The sequence below is a fragment of the Epinephelus lanceolatus genome, chromosome 4 (genome assembly GCF_041903045.1).
Source record: "Epinephelus lanceolatus isolate andai-2023 chromosome 4, ASM4190304v1, whole genome shotgun sequence".
Classification (NCBI taxonomy): domain Eukaryota; kingdom Metazoa; phylum Chordata; class Actinopteri; order Perciformes; family Serranidae; genus Epinephelus; species Epinephelus lanceolatus.
The window spans coordinates 36,220,202-36,246,754 of record NC_135737.1 but is presented as its reverse complement, the minus strand read 5'-3'; the positions used below and the strand labels follow the sequence as shown (position 1 = coordinate 36,246,754).

Below are 26,553 nucleotides of genomic sequence, written 5' to 3'. Positions count from 1 at the left end.
ATGGATGGATCATCAAAATACTGGACTCTAACATGGAAGACAGCTGTGCAATGTTTATGTGAAGCACAATCACGATTGCTCCTAAACCTTAACCAAGCCTTTATACTGTTACTACAATGACAAAGCCTCCCCCTCTTATTTTTTTGCCTAAACCTTGTTAAATCATAGCCATAGCACTGTCAGATTATTAAACAGATTCATTTTAAAACCGTGTTTTGGAGCGTACAAACAAACAATGCACAGAGCCTGTTAATGGGGGCATGTATTCAGACAGTATTTCTGCATGTCGCTCTAGAGGGCACAGACAATTTTACTGTGTCATTTAATTTGGAGGGTTTGTTGCCTCATCCACTTGATATATTTAAAACCTGCCAAGTAAAATTTTAAAAGTGGAGAACCACAGCCACCTTGTTGTGGCTCCATATTTGCTATGTGGGTTAAAAGAAACAAGAAAATCAAATGCAGGATGGGAGGAAATTTCCCAATAATGTTTTTCTGTTAGGTTTCACATATATGTATCAATCCAAGCTGCTACTTTCAGGAAATGTGATGTCACCCTGCCTCCTTACTAGGGGCCTTTTCCAACTTATTATATATCTGCAAATGTTATGAAAAAACAGTGAATCCAACCTACTTCTAACACCTGGAGGTGCTTATTTAAATACGCGACTCTCTAAGGGTTGGCACAAAGTTTTAAGAACGAAATAAGTTCTTGAACTGTTGAAAAAAACAAACAGGCTGCAACCCCAATAAGGGTCATGTTCAACTTTTTTTCTGAGATGCACACCAAGGCTTTCTTCTATTGTTTTGCTTACCAAGCAGTTTCTGTAAGAATATGAAGACACAAACGAGTCAGATTTGCTCGACAGAATCAAACCTCACTCATAGCAACCCCCCTACAGCTGCCACGAATGGTTCAGTCCATGACAGTGAGAACAGCTCAGTCCTATGGGCAGGAGATGAAGAGCTTACAGTCACAAGGAGGAGGATTGATGTCCCTGATGCTGCCCTGTCAATTTACGTCATGGCACTCCGAGCACAGCTGCAGACAAGGGCATTATGAGGGGAGTATGAACTCTACTGAGCGTGTGTATGTTGTTAGCTACAGTACGCAGAGACCACTGGTTTGGTAACAATCAGTTAACTTGTACCTAGGCATCTCTTGTGTAATTATGTTGCTAAACAAAGTTTTCCTTGTAAAAATCAAATTTATATTTAACTAATCTAGAGAAACTGCACCCTGAAACTGCGCAATGATGAGTAAGTTAAGCCGTATTCAGTATGTTATAGGATAAAGACCCTCTGCCAGTAGGCTGCTTGTGCTATATTTTCACAGGGGCTACCATCAGGAGTAGCACTATAACATGTTACTATTTCTTTTCCTGACATTAAAATGCACTTTGTCACTTTAGTATTTTCATACACAATATAAAAATGAGACATTGCAATACAGTATACTGTAAAATATTGGATATTTATGTTATGATGAGAATAGACATCCAAGGACCAAGTCTGATTTTAGCCCAATGTCACTCAGTTTATAACCTGCTGGGTCCATGATAATAATGAATAATCCCCACAAACTCATTTATTTTCCACTTTCCACTCCATAAAAATATCAGATTTCCTTTGATCTACTTCCCTGAACTAGTCTTTGTGATTAAAATTTTAAAGTGCCAGTCTTCGTTTTATGAACATTCAGAAAGGCTTTAGGTTCATATCCTGTCTTTTGTTAGTTGTTATGTGTGTATGTGGTTTCATGAGCATGCTTAGTTGCCCACACAATAATGCATGTATGTGTGTCAGTGTGTCTTGTGCACTCTGTATCCATTTGCTCAGCAATAAAATACATGGCTGTCTGCATTATGACCATCATGTGTGTCATAGGAATGGCATTCAACATCAGTTTATTTTTGATGTAGCCACTGTTTGCTTTGATGACAGTCTTGAACATTTTTGGCTTTCTCTCAACCAGCCTCATGAGATAGTTGTCTGGGGTGGTTTTCCAACAGTCCTGAAGGAGTTTCCATACATGCTGAGCTCCTGTTGCCTGCTTTTCCTTCACTTTGCAGTCCAACACATCCAAACTGTCTCAGCTGGGTTAGGCTGGGTGATTGTGGAGGCCAGGTCATCTGATACAGCACTCCATCACTCTCCTTTTTGGTCAAATAACCCTTACATCACCCAGAGGTGTGTTTTAGGTCACTGCTGAAACACAAGTGATGATCCCACTTGTGCACAGACCAGATGGGATGGCATGCCACTGCGGAGTGTTGCTGTAGCCATGCTGGTTAAGTGTGCCTTAAATTTTGAATGAACTGCCAACAAAGCACCATCACACCTCCTCCTCCTCCTCCATGCAACCATGCTTGCAGATACCATCCATTCGTCTCCTCTGTTTTTCACAAAGACATGGCGGTTGACCCCAAAGAATCTCAGATTTGGGCTTGTAAAACCAAAGTACAGATTTCCACTGGTCTAATGTCCAACACTTGTATTTCTTGGCCCAAACAGTTCTCTGTTTTTTGTTGATCACCCTCAGTAGTGGTTTCTTTGCAGGCCTGATTCATGCAGTGTCCTCCAACAGTTGATGTTAAGATGTGTCTGCTACTTTGACTCTGTGAAGCATTTATTGGGTTCTAGTCTGAGGTGCCAGGCTGGTAATAGTTATGCTTTACGGAGGGTCACACCGACATGAGTTGATGCGGAGTCGTGACAAAGAAATGTTGGGATCTTTTATGCTTTGTGTTGGTTTCCTCTTGTTGCAAGCAGATATCCTCCCAAAATTGAGGTGGCAGTGAAAACTCATGTCTTCAGCACAGTTCTCCATTTTGTCCGCTCAACTGCATCTGCATAGTTAGAAAATGCGGTATGTGCCGCACGGGACCCCCTGTGTGACATCACTTTGGCTCTGTAGACACTCAGGACCCTTGTTGATGAGTCAAGCTTTAATCCATCTTAACTGTAATGAATTTACCCGCTGCAGCAGAGGTAACTCTTGGTCTTCCTGTCCTTGGGGTGGTCCTCATGAGAGCCGGTTTCATCATAGCATGTAATGGATTTTGTGACTGTTCCTGAAGAGTTATTCAAAGTTATTCAAATTTACCTGTTTCACTGACCTTCATGTTTTTAAGTAGTGATGGACTGTTGTTTCACCTTACTTAGTTGGGAGGTTGTATTGTTGTAGTAGTCAAATGGGGCTGTCTGCTGTTTACCAGGCAAGATATATTGACAAGGAATACCTGTTGATTGGAAGGATTTCAGGTGACTACCTCATCAGGCTTATTGACAGAATGCCAATAATGTGCAAAGCTGTCATCAAGGCAAACTCCTAAATGTATATTACGCTTTTTTCTACAACATAATGTTATTTCAGAGTTTTGATGTCTTTAGTATTGATATCAGATGTAGAAAATAGTCAAATTAAAAGCAAACTATTATGTGAGAAAGTGTGTCCAAACTTTTGACTGGTACAAACACATATACACACATTGTGTATATACACTCACACATAGCGTGGGGCTTTCAGTATGGAGTGTGTAGGCTTTTGCTGACAAAGCTTATGACCCAGCATGAAGTAGAGCGCACACACATACACACACAGGTGCAAAACTAGGACACAGTCGCTGCCTCATGCTCAGAGTTATGAGTGTGTCATCACTTGCTGCTTGCGGGGCAGCTGCTGGCAAAACAAAAACAGAAAACGGTAGATGATAATCAGAAAAATGGTGAAAGGGGCTTAAAATATGCAACCTGAATAATAGATCCTAGAAAGGGGGTCGCATCGTTAACCAACAAGAATTTATTTTTTGACACAACCAGCAGCTAGTGTAAGTCACTGTGATGGTCGGTCAGTTGGTCGATTCTAAAAATTTCACACAGATATACTGTGCATGTGCTGTTGCAACACACTGGGGGCCACAGCTGCAGAGAGTCTCATCAGGCTGACTGCTGCATCAGTTTGAGTTTAACTCGGCTGGAAGAGCAGAGCCACAAATCCCAGCTTACGTAGTTGTGGTTTATTATGAATTGTATGCTGTCTCCTTACCTCTGAGGTGCACACACACACACACACACACACACAGACATCATTAATCTTTAAATTAGTCCCTTGGTGTTGCAGCAGAGACTTCAGTGACCAAAACAGCAGTCAGTCACCTTTAAATGCTGAGTAATGATCTGTTATAACCTCCTCTATTATTGGGAGGAGTGCAGAACTTATTTTCACCCATTTAATAGACTACTGCAGAATACGTTTTAAACCTGCCTGTTCAGAACAGGCCAACTGCTTGGCCTCTAGTATTGCTGCCTGCAGCTTTCTTGAGAACAGCTCATCCAAACTACTTCACACTCAACACTGTGCCTCTTTGGGTCCTGAGCGAGAGTACACCCGTCATTTGGGTGCAAAAAGTCGTATAAACATTTTATGGCCTCAATGAAGTCAAAGCTAGGATACATTGCTGATGCGGGGACAGGGTGGTGCAGTGGTTAGCATTGTCGCCTCACAGCAAGGGGGGTTCCTGGCTCAAACCCCGGGTGGGTTGTGCGGAGTTTGCATGTTCTCCCCGTGTCAGCGTGGTTTCCTGTGGGTACTCCAGCTTCCTCCCACAGTCCAAAGACATGCAGGTTTATTGGTGACTCTAAATTGTCCGTAGGTGTGAATGTGAGCGTGAATGGTTGTCTGTCTCTATGTGTCAGCCCTGTGGTAGTATGGCGACACTGTCCAGGGTGTACCCTGCCTCTCGCCCAATGTCAGGTGGGATAGGCTCCAGCGCCCCTGCGACCCCTAACAGGATAAATGGTTACGGAAAATGAATGAATGAATGACTTTGCTGATGCTTAAAATGCTTGAGCTGGCTATAATATCTCCAGTCTCTCTTTCTTCATCTGTTCTTGAATGTACTGTAGTTAGTGACGGAGAGTGAGATGTACCCAGCATGATGCTTGGTGGTGTTACGGTTAATAGGGACCCCCTCTCAACACACTACACAATGTGTACTTCCACGGTAGTAACACACAACTAATAAATGTGTCCTAAAGATCTCAAAAGCTCAAACTTGACACTGCACTTCTTAAGTCCTGAGCAGTACACCCGCCAAATGTGAAGCTGATCGGACTTAAAGGATTTAATCTGTTTTTATGTGTAACTATAAAATACTACTACTTAATTGCAGCTAAACTATAATTTCACAAATAAAGAAGGAAATCCCCAACATCAGGAGACAGAAACACAGCAGCCAGATTTAATGGTCATTGGCCCAGTCAAGAGAAATTAAACAAAACATCAAGTTTGGGGGTTTATGTGTAATATTTATAATAAATGTTAAATTGCTTGACATTATACTTTAGGTGATAAAACTACTGCAGTCAGAAAAGTCTTTTCACTTGCTGTAGAGCCTCAGGAAAACGGCCCGTACTGTACATGCTGATTGACACCTCACAACATTTGAGAAGATGCAGTAGCTGCTGCAGAATACAAGCAAGCTAGAAGACTGACAGTACACAACACTCACCAGTGATTAAAAGACCGCAGAGCTGCTGTCTCTGACATTAAGATTCTTCCCAACAAATACAGTTTACCAGCAGCTCTCTGCCCTCGCCTTTTCTTCTCTTCGCTGTGCTGCAGAATAGCTGGAAAACTTCCAATGAGACATGGATGCTTGTATTGATTGCTGCTAAATTGTTGCTTCATTTATTGGGCAACAGAGCATACATGTGTGGTGTTTAAGATAACTTGATAGTACCTGTGGCAGTATGGTTCCATACGCATTTTTCACATGCTGTGTTAGGATATTGATCCTAAGCTCTTACATACTGCATCTGTCATATGTGCATCAGTTATAATTGTGTGCTTATGTGACATGCTGTTCAAACCGGGGGCAAAAATCCCATTTCATAGTTGGTGGGGACAATAAACAGTAAAATTTTAGAGAATAATTCCGGGGGGGGGGGCAAGGAAAAAAGTTGTAGCCTGTCTTTTATTCAGCATCTTTTACCGCAATTTGACGCTTTAATCTTCTCTCTACCTCTCCAACAGGCAGAGTGAATGTCTATACTAACTAAACTAAAACTAAACATTTCCTGCAATTAAATTGGTAAAGTGGTTTATAAACAGTGTGCTAATGACCGCTCCTCGTCTGCACGTCTTTGATGTTTGTCTCACTGACAGGAGAAGAGCCTACAGACAGGTACCCATACGAGCTGCTCCGCCACAACCGTGCATAATAGTCATGTGTAATGACCGCTCCTTGTCAGTTAGACTACACGTCATTCATGTTTGTCTCACTGACAGGTGGAGAGCCAACAGACAGGTACCCATTGCTCCGCCACTGACTGCTCTTGTCCTGTCATCTCCCGCTTCTTTCTTTCCTGTCCTCTCTGACTATCACTAAACTCTGAGCTTAATCATTAGCTTTTAACTTAGCAGCACTCGTAATTGAGTAGGCTTTTGAACAATGCAGGAGAAATGTTGCAGACAGTTTATATTATCAGCCTGGGCCTGGGGCTTGTTGTAACAGTAAATGGGATGTGTTGTAACTTGTGTAAGTTAAACTGTGTCTGTGTGAGTGAACATCTTACCCTGCGATGCGCGATGTGGACAGCGGTTCCAGCCACACGCTGCTACTGCTGCCAAGCAGCCCTGCCCGTTGGAAAGAGTGTGGGATATACCACTACTAGGAATGGGAGGGGGGGACTAAATCTTTTAAGATTTAAATAGCACATTATTGCGTGATTATAATGAGCACCGCTTACATTGTGCTTTTAATAAATACTACTGCATTGTTCAAAAATTATTAATTGGATCTCAAATGATTCTAGGGGGGGACAGCTTTACTGAAGGGGGAGTCATGTCCCCCCTGTCCCCCCCGGGATTTCCGCCCCTGGTTCAAACACAGGACAGGAGAACTATTAGTGTGCTATAGGATAACTATAAGTATTGGAATATACTGTAGGAGAAAAGCTGTGGAATGATGCCAAACTCCTGACATCTGAACAAATGGTTTGACTCAAACTTGACTCACAGGAAACAAGACAGAGTTTACAGCTCAGCAGGCAGCTCTCCGGTCAGGCACAACGGTGCATTGAGCATAATTCTTAGATCCAACATCACCATTTGCTACTAGGCACCAGACGCAAAGTTGAGATGAGGCTGATGTCATTAGTTTTGTAGTCATTAACCAAATGATCAGAAAAACAAGTCAGGGGATCACCAAAGTTTTACAATTAATTCTGAGGTGAACACGATTGTGTGGACCAATTTAATGTTGTCAGGGGTATGGTAAGAACCCAACAGCAGACCACAAACAGAAGGACAGTTTGGAATAGTCTTTAATGAAACCACTTGCAACATTAACTCCTAGGTCTGAGGGTTCCCAGGACACAGTTTTAATCCGGGAGCTAAAGCACAGAGTGGGAGAGTCTCTAGTGTCCCCTGGATGCACACAAACGGCAAACAGTTCAGTAACGTGCAGCGGTACCGTTAGGAGCTGACTGTAGATTGGTCAGAACCGGTGAGGAGTTGAGGGACCAGTGGTGATTATGAGCACAGGGCAGAATGTGCAGACATGCGATGGGGTAATCCACAGCACAGGAATACACAGGCAGCAGAACAGGTAAACTCACAATATAGAGCTGACTGGCAGTGCCTCCACTCAGCCACAGGGAACAGGCGAACAGAAACCAGGAACGTGAAAGCAGAGATCTTGGTTAGGGACAGATGGCTGAGTGGTTTACCAGGGAGCAGGCGAAGCAGGAGAGTAGGAGGCAGGCAAGGTTGGCAATGACAAAGAACAATCTGGCAAGAGAGTCTGTGAAGCGAGAGTCAATACTGGTTGGAGGTAATGATCCACAGGTGAGGGGCATTAGCTTGATGAGAAGGGTGTGGTGGACTGGCAGGAGTGGGTAATGTGTGGACAGGTGATAGGCTGGCAGGTGGGTGTGGTGGAGAGGCAGGGTCAATGGAAATTTACTGGAACAACTGAGAGAGTGGTATGTATGGCAGATAAAAAGTGCCCACTTGACACATGCTAGTCAGTCCAGTAGTTGTTGAGATATTTTACTTAAAACCACAAATGTCAATATCATGGTGGCGCTATAGATAACCAAAGTCAGTAGGATTAATCTTCTTTGTGACAGTTGTTCCAGCAGTTATATTTCAGTCTGTACCAAAGTGGTGGACTGACCGACCAACCAACACTGCCATATCTTGAGCCATATCGTTAGCGTGGTGGAATAAAGAGACGTAAATTGTAGCCATGAAAGGACGTCAGCATGTCTTGTTTATTTCTGGTGTTTCTCCCACTCAGTTCAGTGACCCTCACTTTGCTTCATTAACTATTGGGTTACAGCTGCACACAAATTTCCTCCAGCAACTTTGGTATTTTGACAGTGATGGATGGAGACTGATGGGTTGCACTCACTCCAGGACAATAACACACTTTGCAACCACAGCCCCTTTTCACTCAGCACTTTTCTGCTCCTCATTAGAGGAAAGAGGATTTAAACCAGCTCCAATTCCATATGGTCGGGAATCTGCTGCTCCCCTGAGGTGAGGGATGCAATCGATCTGGAATGAGCTGCTGAGGAACGGTTTTTCTATTAGGTGTGAAATTGATCAGAGGCTGTGTCTGTCTTATCAATGAGGTGGGGAAGATTGGACAGGAGGGGTTGAGATGATATCATTGAGTTCATTTTTAAAGGACTGAAATTGGATTTAAAGAAAACATGCTGTGCGACTTTCTCCACTGTTTGCACAGAGAAGAAAATATACAACACATGCACTATAAACAGATATACATTCTTGTTATTCAGAGGCAAGTGTTACTTCAGTGTTTACAAATGTATTGTGCGTAAAGATGGAGTGCTGGAGAGCTGGTGAGAAGGCTGATTGTGGGAATGAACAATGGGCTTCTGCGCTGTTGAAATCAAATCAATGAAATACAGCAGTTTAAACAATAGACTGTATTCAGTTTAGTCACAGTCAGATATAATAAATAACCTCAACAGGCAGTTTTGGCCATGGTTTCCATAATCCACTTTACCCCAAAGGACTCTTATTGAGCGATTTCAAAGACAAGGTCAGTTGAGCAGGAGGAGCTCCATAATGGGGTTAGTAGCATGAATAGATTTATCATGTAAATTCTATAGACTGCATAAACCTGTAACTTTGGCCTCCAACAATTATTTTCTCGCTATTGATGACACCCATTGCAGCTACAGTAGTATCTGCATGGATGAGTCAAGCTCAGGCATTATACAGTACAGGCCAAAAGTTTGGACACACCTTTTCATTCAATGCGTTTTCTTTATTTTCATGACTATTTACATTGTAGATTCTCACTGAAGGCATCAAAACTATGAATGAACACATGTGGAATTATGTACTTAACAAAAAAAGGTGAAATAACTGAAAACATGTTTTATATTCTAGTTTCTTCAAAATAGCCACCCTTTGCTCTGATTACTGCTTTGCACACTCTTGGCATTCTCTCCATGAGCTTCAAGAGGTAGTCACCTGAAATGGTTTCCACTTCACAGGTGTGCCTTATCAGGGTTAATTAGTGGAATTTCTTGCTTTATCAATGGGGTTGGGACCATCAGTTGTGTTGTGCAGAAGTCAGGTTAATACACAGCTGACAGCCCTATTGGACAACTGTTAAAATTCATATTATGGCAAGAACCAATCAGCTAACTAAAGAAAAACGAGTGGCCATCATTACTTTAAGAAATAAAGGTCAGTCAGTCCGGAAAATTGCAAAAACTTTAAATGTGTCCCCAAGTGGAGTTGCAAAAACCATCAAGCGCTACAACGAAACTGGCACACATGAGGACCGACCCAGGAAAGGAAGACCAAGAGTCACCTCTGCTTCTGAGGATAAGTTCATCCGAGTCACCAGCCTCAGAAATCGCAAGTTAACAGCAGCTCAGATCAGAGACCAGATGAATGCCGCACAGAGTTCTAGCAGCAGACCCATCTCTAGAACAACTGTTAAGAGGAGACTGCGCCAATCAGGCCTTCATGGTCAAATAGCTGCTAGGAAACCACTGCTAAGGAGAGGCAACAAGCAGAAGAGATTTGTTTGGGCCAAGAAACACAAGAAATGGACATTAGACCAGTGGAAATCTGTGCTTTGGTCTGATGAGTCCAAATTTGAGATCTTTGGTTCCAACCGCCGTGTCTTTGTGAGACGCAGAAAAGGTGAACGGATGGATTCCACATGCCTGGTTCCCACTGTGAAGCATGGAGGAGGAGGTGTGATGGTGTGGGGGTGTTTTGCTGGTGACACTGTTGGGGATTTATTCAAAATTGAAGGCACACTGAACCAGCATGGCTACCACAGCATCCTGCAGCGACATGCCATCCCATCCGGTTTGCGTTTAGTTGGACGATCATTTATTTTTCAAGAGGACAATGACCCCAAACACACCTCCAGGCTGTGTAAGGGCTATTTGACCAAGAAGGAGAGTGATGGAGTGCTGCGGCAGATGACCTGGCCTCCACAGTCACCGGACCTGAACCCAATCGAGATGGTTTGGGGTGAGCTGGACCACAGAGTGAAGGCAAAGGGGCCAACAAGTGCTAAACACCTCTGGGAACTCCTTCAAGACTGTTGGAAAACCATTTCAGGTGACTACCTCTTGAAGCTCATGGAGAGAATGCCAAGAGTGTGCAAAGCAGTAATCAGAGCAAAGGGTGGCTATTTTGAAGAAACTAGAATATAAAACATGTTTTCAGTTATTTCACCTTTTTTTGTTAAGTACATAACTCCACATGTGTTCATTCATAGTTTTGATGCCTTCAGTGAGAATCTACAATGTAAATAGTCATGAAAATAAAGAAAACGCATTGAATGAGAAGGTGTGTCCAAACTTTTGGCCTGTACTGTATGTCTAAAGCACTTACAATAAATTTGAGACAGTTGTTGTGCTGGGCTGGGCGTGAGCATCCACACTGATGAATGATAATGTTCTGTAACAAGTGGCACCAAGCATGTGCTGTCAGCAAATGGATATTGATGAGCTGTTGGTGCTGTGCGTTATGTAGAGAAACAAAAGGAAAGTCATAGGTTCGCCACATTTCAGTCAAGGACATAGGCTTATGAAGTTAGTGTTAGCTACTCACAACTGTCTACTCATCTACTCTACTCAGTGTCCTTATAAAGACTTTTCATTAAATAGGTTCGGTTTGTATGCCTCTGTGTCAGCCGTGGCTGGAGACATTATGTTTTTTGAGTTGTTCTTTGGTCTGTCCCATTCTTGTGATCGCGATAGCTCTAGAACACCGTGAGGTAATTGCTGTAAATTTGGCACAAACCTTCACTTGGTCTCAAGAATGAACTGATTAATGCACAATCCCAATACCCCCCCTTGTCCACTACCCCTAAGCCCTTGGCCCTACCCCTAGCTCTTGCCCACCAAAATGAAGCAACGAGGGGTAGGGGTTGAAATATTTCCCTAGGAATTGGGACACCACTCACTACGTCACCGCATCGGTTACATTCACACATACGTAACTATTTTAAACAGAAAGCTGTGCGCTGTCTACATTTCCAACCAGCATCTCATTCATCCTACCGATCGCGTTTGCCACATTCATCATGCTTTGTTTGATGAACGACAGATGACAGGGGACTTCTGCTAGATAGCTAACCAGCTAACATTATGAGGCAGCTTAGTTATACTAGCTGGTGTGTTATCGTAATGTGAAAAGTCCAACAATTTTGCAAAACAGGACAGATGACAGACACTAGATAGTGCGAGCTAGCTAGCTAGCTAGCAAGCAACCTGACGACGGTAACGTTAGCAATGTATGAACTTTTTTCCCCGTCTCTTGCTCAGTGGTAGCCATGGTGACGTCTACCCCTCGCTGGCAAGTCAGCATCTGAAATCCCTCGCTCCGAAGGGCTAGTTTCATACCCACTACCCCTCGTTATGCCCCCTACCCCTACACGCAAAAAGGAATTGGGACATTCCTACCCCTCGCAGGAACGTGCAAATGTAGGGGTAGGGCCAAGGGGTAGGGCTAAGGGGGGGTATTGGGATGGGCCCTAACTCTTGGTGTGACCTTGCATCCTTCTTATTCTAGTGAAATTTGGCACAAATGAAGTAATTACATTTTGGTGGTCAAAGGTGAAGGTCACTGTGACCATGGCTCCGTCATATTGTCATGACTGAAGAATCTCAAAAAGGCCTTGAGGGAATTTCCTCAAGTTTGGCACAAACATCCACTTTGATTCAATGATTAACTGATTAGATTTTGATGGTTAAATGTAGAGGTCACTGTGACCTTTCAAAACATGTTTTCAACCATAACTCGACAAATCATATTCTAATTATGACAAAATTTCACACAAATGTCTAATAGGATAAAACGATGAAGTGATGATACAGTATTTAAATTCATCTTTATTAAAACCATAAATGCTATGAGAATTCATCCTACGGGCATCATCTAAGACTCGACTGAAGCAGAGGGCCAACCAGCTGCTGATGGTGTGGCTTAAACATGTTGAAGTAAAGTATCATGAAAAGTATTGCTATTGGACAAAGATATCATATCGCCACTTTCAAACAATACCCAGAACTGTTGGGCACAGATGTTCCTCTGTGTGTCCAGAAAACTAACCTAACGTGCAGTGCGTGTGGCTCACATTGTGTGTGGGCTGTGTGAAGTGCCAAGAGAGATCATATGTATTTTTTTTCAATATGCTCCACAGTTAATTCCTTGTCCTTGGCTCTGTGCCTCCCACCTCCAGTTTAGATGCTGAGTTAAAAAAAAAAAAAAAAAAAAAAAAAAAGAACCCGACTGATAACACGGGTGTTAGCATTACATTTCCGTGACATTCACAGCCCTATTCTCTCGCTTGTGGATTCTTGTTGGTACAGCTGTTTTTCATGTGTGTTAAAATTAGACGTGTATGTTGTTGTTACGGTGAAAGCATCATCACACAAACAAACCACACTAAAATACACACATTATAAATACAGTATTTACATTCTTTCTGCGTATTTGTCCAGATAATGATATGGTCAAAATCTTGCATACATAAGCACCACATGTACTTACCCACACACACACACACACACGCTCAAAGAGAGACCCTGCAAAATGCTCCATTTACCTCCATTTGACACCCCTTATAGAATCACTGTAAAGGACACAACATAAACACCTTGTAAACACACACACACACACACACACACACACACACACACACACACACACACATGCTCAGTCATTCATATGCAGGCAGACACTTGGATGTGCTGTAATCAAACACAAACACAGATGCATTAGTTCTCTCTCTTCTCGGCATTGTTACACCTCAGCCTGGTGTTTTACTTGTTTTCTTTCTCTTGATTCCAATCTCTCCACACCTCCCCCATCTCGTCCATCCATCCTCCTCTCGATCGCTTTGATTTGTAGCTGCCTGTGGGGGTTGTATGTACAGTGTGTGAGGGGATTTGGGGAAAAATGATTACTTAATGTCAGCAAATATGTTTCTGACTTGCTCGCACTGTAGTTTTTGCATAATGTATGTATGTATGTATGTATGTGTGCACAAAATATGACTGCTCTTAATCCAATTCACCAGTTACAGTGTAGATGTTATCTTTCAACATAAAGTGAATTTTAAAGCAAAGAGCTAGCAGCAGGATTTTATCAGCTGAGGGACAACAGAGGCAACAGATGTTACTCGTGTGCTGGTCCAGAAAAAAAGTGAAAAAGAGGGAAAGAAAGAAGAAGGGAATCCCACAGAGAGAATGGTGTGCAAAGTGCAGAGGGAATAAAGGGTGTCATGGAAATTATTGCGAAGGAAGAAAGGAAAGCTTCAAAGGTGGGTGACAGGTGAGAAAAGAGAATGAGAGGGTGAGTGAGACAGGTAGAGTGGGAGCTAAAGAGAGACAGAGAGTGGGAGTGAGAGAGAGAGAGCGTGTTGCGCTACATGCCTCTCAGTTCCCTGAAGGTGCGCTGTCGGAGAAGTAGCTGCCCTGCTGAGTAAAACAAAAACAACAGGAAGAGGGAAAAAGAGTGGAGCCTCCAAAAATCGGATAGAGACCAAATATCAGAGAGTGAAGGGAGACGCAGAAGGGGAGAGGAGTGAAAGAGGGGGAAACTGGGGCACAAGCACATTAGTGACACGCATCAACATCGGCAGGCGGGAGCAAGAGAGCGCTGAGGAGAGCGAAGAAGAGGGAGGAGATGAAGAGCAAGGAGAGGAGGAGGAGAACTGACAAGACGGGGGAAAAGTGCTGATGGCAGAAGTGTGATGGTGCACCCTATCAGGACCTGAGAGTGACTCCCCCCCTTGTTTCCTTCTTCCTCTCCTGCCCTGTCTCCTTATCCCTTCTCTGACCCTGTCCCCTCCTCCTTCACTCTCCTTTCCTCTCCTCTCTCTCTCTCTCTCTCTCTCTCTCTCTCTCACACACTCTCGCTGTCTCTCCCTCTCTTCCCACAGTCAGACCGGGGAGAGCGGAGCGCCTGGGTCGCATCTCCGTCTCTCTCTTTCATTTCTCTGCCATCCCTCTGCACTCTCCCCAGCTCCTCTGTTTGTCATTCTGCAGCTGAAACCCTGTAAGAAAATTCCCAGAGCTCGGCATCAGAGGAAGGACACGGGAGCAGGAGAGACCGCGGCGGGGGAATAATTTGGGGATCCCTCAAAGAACTGAGGAGTCTTTTGTTCTTTTCATGCTTTTGATGATTGACCTGTTCTGCTGCCTGTCGTCTACAAGGAAAGACTTTAAATGGAAGACTTGATGTGAGAGTAGAAAACAGAGCAAAAGCTTCTGCAGCATTATTTTGCCTCACAGAACAAAGTGATGCAAATGGAGACACAGCGTTTGGAAGTGAGCACCTGAAGACTTAATCTCCAAGAAAAGAACTGCGAAAGAAAGAGACAGGAGAAGCTAAACACAGACTTTGAATAAAAGAGGACGAGAATCAAGAAAAAAAGAACGCTCTTTGAGACTTCAGGCTACCCTGCCGGTCTCTGTCTCCTCTCCTTCTGTCCCATCTGTACCTTCCTCTGCGTCTCGGGCTCTGCTCCCGCCACTGAAGCTCAGCCATGCAGGTGTCCATCGCCTGCACGGACCACAACCTGAAGAGGGGGAATGGGGACCACAGCAAGCAGAGCGCCACCAGCCCCAACGTGGTCAACCAAGCCCGGGCCAAGTTCCGCACCGTGGCCATCATCGCTCGCAGCTTCGGCTCCTTCACGCCACGCCACATTTCACTCAAGGAGTCCACGGGGAAACACACGGGCATGAAGTACAGGTGTGTGTCAGAGTCAGGAGTGTGTATAATGTGCAGGGTTTAAAGTTTTTTCTTCCACATGTTTGTGTGGGCTGCCATGCTGCTCATGTTTCTGTCTATATTTCTTTTCTCGTCTGCTCCATCTCAGCTGCTACATCTTCATTATTCTTTCATTATGCTGCTCAATATTTCATAAGAATTGAGTTGTCCACACACTTGTGATTTTGAGTGTGACTTAATTCCTTTTGTGTTACATCTTTCAGAGTTAAGTTGAAAAGATAATAAGAAAAAAATGCTATGCAAAGTCTTTCAAAGAAGTACAACCTAGCTTGAAAAACACTCATGTTGCAGCACTATTCAGCAACTTTTGGTCGAACTGTTTCATAACATATCAGTACCACAGAAACATCTGTAGTAGTATCATAACACGGGTTTTAACTACATAACCAACCCCTCCTCATGTGGAACCCAGAGAAATTTATGTAGTGCTTCAAAGAGTCTTGTTATGTGAATGAGAAAATGGCTTGATAACCCACTGCCTCACTAAAAGCCACAGAACTCCCCTTTACAGCCTTACAGTGCTCTCTCATGTGCCTTTTGTGCCTCATTGTGGCATTTCATAAAGCAACTCTTGCCAGCACCATCTGAAGCACCTTCTGCCAAGCCTGCAGTATGTTTTCAGTGAGCTTGCGCTACACATTTCAAATTTGACCCTCAGTCTCCAGACTCATCAGCAAGTCATACAGAAGCAGCTCATTCACTTCGGATATCACGAGCAAACCTGACAGGATTTATGAATAAATGCTGTCTGCTACCTGCAGAGAGTTTACTGACAGTTTCTTTCTGTTCTGTCTATCACTATGGCCCCTCTTTCCTTCCTTCTTTCTCCCCACACTTCATTAACACTTTCTCACACAAATCTTAAACCTCCCTCCTTCATTTTCTGTTATGCTCACAAAAAATTTGAATGCTTTCCAACGCCATGAATGGAAGAGAACTCTTGTGCTTGTGCTTCGCTCCCACACACCGAAACACTTTTTTTTCTAGCTCGTTCTCTTCCCTCTGCCTCTCTCTGTGGTTTGGTGAGACAGCTCTGCAGTGTGGGCAGAGTGTCTGAGTTGGATTTGACCTCAGCAGCGCTGTTGCCCAGCTGACTTGTGTCTTTGACTCTCATGGCCTCAGGCTGTGAATCTTACGTAAAATATGGTGCCATTACTTTCTTTTCAAGCTCTGCAGATCACCGGGGAATCAGATCGGTGTGTGTGCGTGTGTCAGAGTGTTTATGAAAACATACTTGTTGTGTGCAGGCTGAAAATAGCGCTGAGCATCAATACAGGGGATTTAGAGACATCAGACCTGAACTTGACAATAGTTTCACATCTGTGGGAAAATTTTAGGGTTGTTTGAGGACTTACATTTGTAGCAGTTGATGCCAAATGAAAGTTCTGCAGACCCCCTGATAAAATGAGGGTGCGTGTCACGCTCTGCATATGTATTGCAGGGACATAAATTTTTCATCCACAGTGATAAGACTTTTTCTCTTATTTGAGGGGATGATGTTCACCCATTTTGATTTTTAATGTGGTTAAATGACCAGAAACAAATCTGAGATAATGCTTAGTGTGAGCGACTCTCTCTTTAACAAAAGCTGTGGTAGATATGAACATCTCAGAGGCATGATTAAGTCTTATTGATCTGGATTTCTCCGTTTCATTAATTGTGTTTGTTACAGTATTGGCTTCTCACAGTGCATACAGCTTCTCAACTTATTCTACTGCTGCAGGTGTTAATGTATCGCGCTATAAATGGAAATGTAAGTGTTCCTCGCTACTGAACAGGACACAGTGAAAGATGCTGGATATCAAGAGAATGAAGCATGTCATATGTCTTCTACAATGATTCAAACATGTGTCTGAGCTGTATGGTTGTTTTTCTTTTAAATGTTTTATATTCGTTTTATCATGTATTGCAATTTTAATCTTGACAACCTGGTTAGGACTGTCATAACACTGTTCAGGACATCTTGGTCTCAGTTTTGAGACTGGTCTTGCATTACATAATGTCCAGACTCTGGGGTAGTCTAGACAATATGTAATGTAAGTGGGCTGTGATGTGGCTTGACCAGTAATGAGAGCTGGGAGACAGGTGAGCAGCGTACACGCCATGGCTCACTGCCATGCCACTCTGCGTTAGAAACAACAGTCCAGAATGGTCGGGGCAGTGAGTAAACATGCCTGGACCAAAAGTGAAATTTACAGAGCTACACCTGGCAGGTAACTCTGGGCTGAAAGCAAATTTTCCTGCCAGCAACAAATGGATTCAGTTCTCTAGAGCTAGAGGAATCCAAAAAGGTCGTCTTTGAGGTCTGTCTTTCAACTTCACAGTGTTGTTTTTCTCATAATGGACCGCAGAGAGATGGTAATAGCATAGAGGCATGCCTGAAATGTTTAAGATAAATGTGTAGCACTGGATTAGTATCTTTACACCTTGATGATCCTCTGCCAGTACTGTTTAACCATATTGATGTGTCAGCACTGCTGGGAAGAATTGATCAGGCTTCATGAAGTGAACCTTACTAAGGTTTGTAAAGATGAATGCCTCATGCCTGAGATGACTGACAGCCGTGTTTCTGTAACTGAGAAATCTCCTGACACCTCCTGGTGGGGTGTGATTGTTCGTTGTATCGACATGTCTGCTTTAAAAACAGACATGAAGGCAACGGTTCTGACACTACCACTACAGCCACTTCAAACACATCCCAGTCACACGCTATTTTGTGAAAGTTATACATAATAGCTAAGGAGAGGAAGAAAAATGTCCTGGAAAAGCAAGCAGTATTTGGTGAAGACTGAGATGGTGAGTGGTTTTGCCACTATGTTTTCCCCTGAGCTTGGTACCAACAGACTGTGTTTGCATCTAAAGAGGCTCTTGGGTCTAGAAGTAACATGCCAGAAGCCTGAAAAAGATTTGGCTCGTGTCATGTCACAGCTGAGTGTAATCTCTAAAAACAGATATCTGCATATGCATGCAGAATCTGTAGGCATCGGTACAGAATATTGGTTTCGGAGGAGTTCTGTTTTCTGCTTTTAGTCTGAACACTATTGACCAATCACAGTTTAGCAGGCTTTGGTTTCTTGCAGGCGAACAGTCAGTGTGGAGAGCAAAAGAGTCAAACGCATTGGTAGAAATGCAAATTCAGAGCCCAACGGCCATTGACAATAGTTGAGGTTTTTATTAGCTTCTGTCTATATTTCTTTTCTAGTTTATCTTTATTCATATGCAGGCATGTGTTTATATAGATTAGCCAAAAATGTTCTCTTGCAAATCGAGCCGTAAACAATGACCAGTGCACGAAAGAGGAATTCTTGGCTCGGCTATATGCTTGTTACACAGGATCTTCTGAAATATTGGCCGTTGAGAGGCTTTATCGTTGACAGCCAACAGAAAATGGATTCCCCGGTTGAGCTTAGTGTAATGATGTTGCCAAAGGATATGTTTGCTAACGTAGGGCTGTAGGAACATTCGCCACTACTATCAGGGACACTGGGACTAAGGACTCAATAACAAAACTCTGAACACAGTGGTTAGAGGGAAAAGTCTTTATTTACAAGCAGGGTTCGGCAAAAGTATCCAAAGATACTCAGCAAAGGTCTGAGTCAAGAAACTGAAAAATAGTCTGATAAACACTGGGAAAACACAAAGACTTAAGGCTGAATGCTTCTGGAGCAGAAAAGATGAACTGGCCGAGACGAAGGGGAGCGCACAGACTGCAACAGGGAGGAAGGTGATAACGAGGGAACGGAGACAGCAGGGCTGATGAAACACATCAGGGCAGGCAGACAAATACTAAGGTGGGGAAACACACAAAGGCAGGATGTAAAACAAGAAAAGACACACAAGGTCAGTGTGACAAAATAAAACATGGTGAACTGAATAAATGCAACAAAGAAAGACCTCAAAACCCCAAATGTAGTAAAGAAATCATGACAATAGAACATGGGAAAACCAACACAGATTACTAATGTAACAAAATAAAAAGATAATAAGGCCAAATAGTGCTAAACAAAAAGTACGAAGGCCTCTGAATGCAGAGCAGGACTGTGACAACTACAAGCTGCATCAAGCCAAAGACCTCTCTTGTTGGTACTCCTACACCCCAGAAATACAAATACCAGAGTAGATTTAATTTAATAAAATACAAATAAAAACAACATTTGTAATTTCTCAGTTCTCCTAAAGACGAGATCCTCTAAGGTTGGTCAAATGTCTTGATTGTCATTCTACAGATGATTTGATGGATGGTAGGTATTGTGTCAACAATACTGTTACATGATCGTATGGAAGTCTCACATATGTTAAACAGGTGTTAATGTCCGCCTGTTTACTGCTCTATGAATGCCATCATATACTGCTTATCTGTGCCTGGCAGTCACTTATGCTACGAGGGTGTTGTTGTGCAAGCCAGGTTTTTGTTGGGTTAGTCACATGTTCATGAGCACAAATATATCCACATGTCAGGCAGCGACATGTCAGGCAGGAACGTTGACAATATGGATTCAGTGCATTGCTGTTTAGATAATATATGTACAGTAAATATGTGCACAGACGTAGAGGACATATTTAAAGCATGTGTTAATCCTAACAGAAGCTGCACACTGTAGTAACTGATAGTGATGCTACTCTTTAGTGTCATACACTGTAGATTATCCATCTGTCTGTATGTATGAACATTTAGAGAGAAGCTCTACAAATTTGGCACAAACGTCCACTCTGACTCAACGACTCAAAGGTTAAGATAGATGAATATTTATTAGTCCTTTACGAAATTTGTTGTGTGCCCTTCAGCAATCGTCAGATAAATGAACAGACAACTATATTAACACTGACAACACCAAAAACATCGTCACCGTGACCATGTGTCCATCGCATTCACATGAATGCGACGTCACAAGAACACTTTTAGGGAATTTTTACAAGTTTGGCACAAACGTCCACTTGGACTCAACGATAAACTGTTTTTAGTTTGGTGGTCAAAGATCAAGATAGATAGATACTTATTAGTTCTTTCTGAAATTTGTTGTGTGCTGTACAGCAATCATCAGATAAACTGACAACTATGATAACACTGACAACAATAAAACCAATCAACAAGGTCACTGTGACCATGCGTCTGTCTCATTCACATGAATGCAATGTCACAAAAACACTTTGAGGGAATTTCTTCAAATTTGGTACAAACATCCACTTGGACTCAGCGATGAACTGATTGGAATCTGGTCAAAGGTCAAGGTCATTTTGACCTGTCTCATTCTTGTGAATGCCGTATCTCAAAAAGGCCTTGAGATAATTCCCTCAAATTTGGCACAAACGTCCACTTTGACTCAAGAATGAACTTATTAGAATTTGTTGGTTGAAGGTCAAGCTCACTGTGACTTCACAACACGTTTTTGGCCATAACCCAAGAATTCATGCATTATGATTAGGACTAAATTTCACACAGATGTTAACAGGATAAAATGATGGCCTTATATATCCAAAAGGTCAAAGGTCAACCTCACTGTGACATCTTTATGGTCTACAACACTTTCTAGGCCGTTATTTAACATCATGAACAGAATGGGAGACGTGTGGTCGGATACTGAATTGGTGACACTAATTGAGGGTGCCCACCTTGAGACTGTTCTGATTGTATAGATCGTCTGTGCTGCCGGGGGGAAGATGTGTGTGAAGCCTCCCTGTTTTACAGACATGGATGTAAAGTGTAGCTCGACTGGTTTGCAGAGATATAAAACCATGAGGCAGCATTATAGCTGTTTAAATAAAACCTCACCTAAAGACACATATACATTCTTCTATCCACAGATTCCTCTTTAGGATTCCACGCCATGTGCCTGTGCGGTCTTCCTGTCAGTTTGTCATTAAAAGTTCAGTAGGCAGAGGATGGTGAAAATTGCTTTATGACAATAGATGAGGATGGGCTAGAGTTTCTGCTCACAGCTCTATAGGAACAATGAGCGAGAAGATAGAGAGAGGAAGAGGGAGATGGAAATGAAAAGAGACAGAGAGATGACAAGAGACAATACCTGTGCGTGCGTGCTAATCACTCAGTGCTGCATTGTCTCCTGCTGACAGTAATTCTTTGGGAAGGACAGTATGGGACGAGATAGACAATCTGTACCCCCTCCTCCACCTCTCTAGCTGTTTCTTTTTGTTTCAGGAAGTGAACTCGGGGTTGTGCTCACCATCTGCTCTGGCACTGCGTTGTGGGTGAAAGCACGACAAGTGAGGATGTGTTTGCTTCTCAGTGTGTACCTGTGTAGGTGCATTTTATTTCATGTGCTTCTTGCAGCACGTGGCAGTCACCTCACACACACACACACACACACACACACACACACACACACACACACACATACACAGCTCACATGAGGGGGCAAGCTATTTAACTATTTATTCCAGTGTCAAACGTGTCAAACTGGCTGACACAAATCGTAATGGAGGACTCTGAGGATTGTTGATTATACCTGATAAAATGAGAGCAAGAAAAATTATTGAGCACCTCTCTAACAGAACGATGGAGCTTGTTTTTCAGTTGGTACAACCTTTAGAAAGGTGAACAGCGGCAGAGTCTGTGGTGATTGTCCTTTAGATGCTCTCAATGTCAACTTTGATGTTGCACTGAGGCATATACAGAATTTTTTAACCGCATCAACAGATTTTCACCACTTTTCTTATTGACTTATTGACTGGTGTAATATGTGGTCCCTTATGCGAGTTAGGCTGAGCAGAAATCATTTAAATTTTAATACGTTCTGACCACAGCAGAGGAGTAGAGTAGGAGCAGGCTCGATTTGTGCATGTGAGGAAGGGTGGGGGTGGTGGGTGCATCGCTGTACATCTGAATACAGTGATCAGATACTGGATTATGTCGGATTTATGTACCCACTTCTTTGCATTTCTGTCAGTGCAGCAGAGACAAAAGGTTCATTGGGCTATTTTCTGAGTCTGTTACCTAAACGCATCAAGTCTCCTACCGTTGCTCTGAAGCACTGTGCGGGGAGCTCATTCAATTGATAACGATTTCCTTTACTTTCCGGATTGGTAAACAACATTTGCATCGGCCAGTCAGTCAGACAGGTGAAAGGAGACAAGCAGGAGAGAGGAGGAGTGGATTTAGATGGCTCTCATGAAAGGATTCAAACCTTGTGCTGTGGTGGGACAATTGTATACAGTTTGCATTGTATAGATTGAGCCACCAGGGTGCAACTTGCTCCCTGCATCACCTTCATTGCAACACTGTGTGTTGTGATAACAAGCTGTGATACAGACCGAGCTCCTAGCTTGGCAGCATTTGAAATAGGCAAGAGCAGTTGTGGTTTAGTCTCCTTGTTGGACACACATACACACACACACTCACACTGAGAGGGAAGCAGGAGGTAGGTATAATTGATAGAGGGAAGCATTAGGAGGCATGAGGCTGTGCTTAACTTAATATCAGATCTATTAATAAATTAGTTGTATGTGTGTCAGTACAACCCCCCACAGAAATGTGTGAAGCATTAAAATGCTTTATTTAGTTGCATACGTGTCCTGATCTCCAACAGGCTTCATCATCAGGTGCCCTTTTGAAGGTCTGACCTTTTGCTCTGACACACATCAGGTCCAATCAGGCGGCAGCATGCTCAATAAAACACCTGTGAGTTTACTGTTTTACCTACGGTGGGTCCCATTGGCATGTGGCTATTTCTTTGTACCGTTATTTCATAAAGAGAACATTTTAATGGTGCACTGTTTGAGTCCATGTGTCCTTGCAGCTTCTTTGCTAGTGCGTTACTGTGTTTGCAGCAACCTGTAGTAGGTGTGGGGGGAAATATAACGATACACCATAGTGTAATCAAATTTTAAATAAACAGAAATGTAAATTCTTTGTAAATATTGAATTCAAATAGGAATATCAATTCCAATATGTCTATCTATCTAAAATAGCATCGGAAACTGTAAATATAGAATTAAATTGAACAGATCAGCCCCATTGTCACTGATACCAGATCCAGCCATTAGTCGGCCCCGATATCAGTGTCGGATCAATGCAGCCCTGGTGCCACATGAAGATGTCTTACTTCTGGAACTTCTTTTGTCTTTACGCCTCCCAACAGAGGTGTGTGAGGTTTAAAATAGTCCCCTTTGGTGAAGTTATGTGCTGTATGAACACCTTTTCTGCTCAGTCAGGGGTCTGTTATCCTGTATTCAGAAGAAAATCACATCCATAACAGACTTTTCCTCCCTTTATTGCCAATAGCAAAACCTGTTAGAGGGAGTAACACTGTAGGAAATAGTAATAACATTCAGCTGAAGTGACTTCCAGTTTTGGTGTGTTTGTGTGTGTGTGTGTGTGTGTGTGTGTGTGTAGCCCTTTAACAGCAGCTTGCCTCTTGCCCTCAGATTACTGAGTATAAAGGAAACAGGATGGTAGTCTGCATAGTGTTTTACTTGGCATGCTACCACCTGACTGGGAGGAAAACGTGTAAACAACATGTCATGTCAGGCTGAACCCATGGTGACACATCATGCTCTGACAAAAGGCAGTGAATACACACATACATGTGAAAACCCTAGCATGTAAACACCAAAGGCTCTCCATAAATCCATAGGCAAACAACTCAGATAAAGTCAGGATATACTTTCCGATAGAAGTATGTTTTTAGGAGAGGCTTAAATGAAGCCAGTGACTCTGACAGCCTTATGTCCTTGGGGTTGTCCTTCCAGAGCCTTGGGGCCCTGATTGCAAAAGCTCTGTCCCCTTTGGTCCTTAGCTTGGACTCTGGGACAAGCAGAAGACCTCTGCCTAAGGATCTCAAACTACTCAGAGGTTCATGAGGGACTAACAGGTCTGAAATGTAATCTGGAGCCAGGCCATTAAGAGCCTTAAAAGTAATCAATAACATTTTAAAGTCAGTCCTAAACAAACAGAGTCAATGCAAAGAGGCTAAAGCCAGTGTGGTGTGGTCATGCTTCCTGGTTTTGGTTTAAAGCCTTGGGGCTGCGTTCTGAACAATCTGAAGTCGTTGCAAGGTTTTTTGATTTAGACAAAAAGTTAAACCAGATCTTATTCTAGCAGTGTTTCTGAGGTGAGAAAAACATGACTGGGCAAGCTTATGAGTACATGGATTTATGCATCACACACATTATTATCCCTCGTATCCCTCGGTTTATTTTTTCAGTAAAGAGAGAAAAGAGAGGCAGCAGATGTGGGAGATGAGAGGCGTTTAATGGGTTGCAGCAGTCAAGGCCAGAGACTAGTGACTCTGAAACACACAAATCAGTGAAAACGCAGCAAAGCCAAATATAGTCATGGTATTCATGACGCAGGACATAACAAAGAGCTTCTTGTTTTCAGTCTTTGCATTAAGAAGTGATTTAAGTTTGGTATTTTTCAGTGAAAGTTGGTCGTTTAAATGTACTTAAAAGAGAGAAAAGAAAGATCTGGCACAAAATAAGTTCCTTCCGGATGACATTTCAACATGTGTTGCAATAAAAAACACATGAAGGCTTTGTGAACACTGGGCAAGCTTTTGCACAAGCCAGCTCATAAACTGCTAATTTGGCAGAGGAGGGTTGGTGTCAGCTCAGCTACTGTATGTAGCCTGCTGAGAGCTTGCACAGCATAGTGGTGTGAAAGGCCAGATTAGCAACTACTGTAAAAAGTGTCTGTGATGTGCCATCCTATGGAGGAGGTGTGAAGCCGCTTTGTGTGTGTGTGTGCGTATATGCGAAAGACCTAAATGTTTTAGTTGTAATTTTATTACAAGGTAAAAATGTGTGAAAACACTGACACCAAAAGTCCCTGCGTGTGCATGTGTGTTTGTGTTATAGAAAGATGGCAGCTGTTCATTTCCACGTAGCGCTTTTTTTTTTTTTTTTTGTCCAACAAATTATAGCCTACGAAGGAGAAAAAAAAGGATAAAATGAGAGAGATGATAATGAATAAAGGAAGGAATTCTCTGTGCCTGCTGGTCGTGCTCCAAACCAGCACACAACAAATACTCAGCGGCCCTAACCAACGCATTATCTCTGCTTGTTGCTATGGTAATCATGTCCTTGGCTCTCTAGTGCCATCATTCAATTTGGAACACTTTAAAGCACGCACACACACACACACACACACACACACACACACACGCAAAACAAACATATTTAAGTAAGACTTTAAGCCATTGGGGGTTAACTAAAAAGGCAAAGGAGCGACAGGACTAATGGGATCTTATGATGAAAACAGACTGATTTGAGCACTGACTGCTGTCTGTGTCATGAATGCATGAACAGGAGCTACATTTATTGATTTCAGTAGTGATTTTTAGCAACGAGTAGGCGGTCATTGTTTCCATTGTCAAGATTTTGTACTAGTTGGTGCCACTTTAGGTGGAAATAAAGATCTAGAAATTTAAACCCACTGATTTTTAAAGCTGTGTAACACCATATCAAGAAGAAACCTCTTATAAATACTAACCTTATTAATCCCAAGGATCACTGGCAAATGAAGTTAAACACTGTGGAGGCTTTGAGAAGTCATGCTCTTAGAGAAACACAAGCAGGTACACAAGCAGAGTGATGCAGGGATGGTGAAAGGAGCAAAAGGGAGAGCGTGGAGAGACACTGTGTCAAATCTATGAATGATTATGCTAGTAAATCCCTACAGGTCCTATTATATTGAACAGTGGGCAGAGTAGCAAACAGGGGCTGTCTATGGTTGTCTGTCAGTTTCTCTGTGAACTGTTGCTGTGCCCTTGGGTGTCCTGAAAGTCACTGAGAGTAATATTAATTATAGTGACAGGTCTGCAGCTGAAACTAACTCTGAGTTCAAACCGCTTTATCTCGTGTATGGCAGCGTTTGATAAGACTAATGCCTCTCCGTGCGTAGCTGAATAAAATATTTCATTTTGTCTGTGGCAGCTGACTCTGGAGTAACAGTTTGCTTGTTCTCTACTTATGAATGTAAGTGTAGAGATATAATAATAGCACTGTCTGTCATTTTATAGTTGTTGTCGACGGTGTTACTGTTGCTCTGATTTGATCCCAGAAGGGCTGTGTAGCTTTCTCTCTAATGTTAAAGTTGAGGATGATGGGGTCATCCTTATGCAAGTGCTTTAAGTGCTGTCTTCACTCACTTTGGCTTTTTTAATTAAAAGAAGTGCCAGGATGGCTTGTCAGGTTCATTCCATGGTGTGGCAGGAGAGTGATTTAAATGGAGCTGAGAGCCAAAAACCTAAAGCAAGCATCAGCATGGACCAATAGCAAGGATT

The 26,553-nt window shown here is 42.8% G+C and overlaps 1 protein-coding gene across 4 annotated transcripts in view; it reads left to right on the top strand.

The window, feature by feature from the left end:
* kcnab1a (potassium voltage-gated channel subfamily A regulatory beta subunit 1a) overlaps window positions 1-26,553 on the top strand; it is a 165,915-nt gene that overhangs the window by 39,878 nt on the left and 99,484 nt on the right. Inside the window, exon 1 of one of the 4 annotated variants that reach the window (XM_033631516.2) lies at window positions 13,544-15,274. The exons of the other annotated variants lie outside the window; for them this stretch is intronic. Coding sequence (XP_033487407.2) covers window positions 15,066-15,274 — 209 coding nt within the window. The 5' untranslated portion in view covers window positions 13,544-15,065. Of the gene's footprint in view, window positions 1-13,543; window positions 15,275-26,553 lie in introns of those variants that run through there. 4 annotated transcript variants of the gene reach the window in all.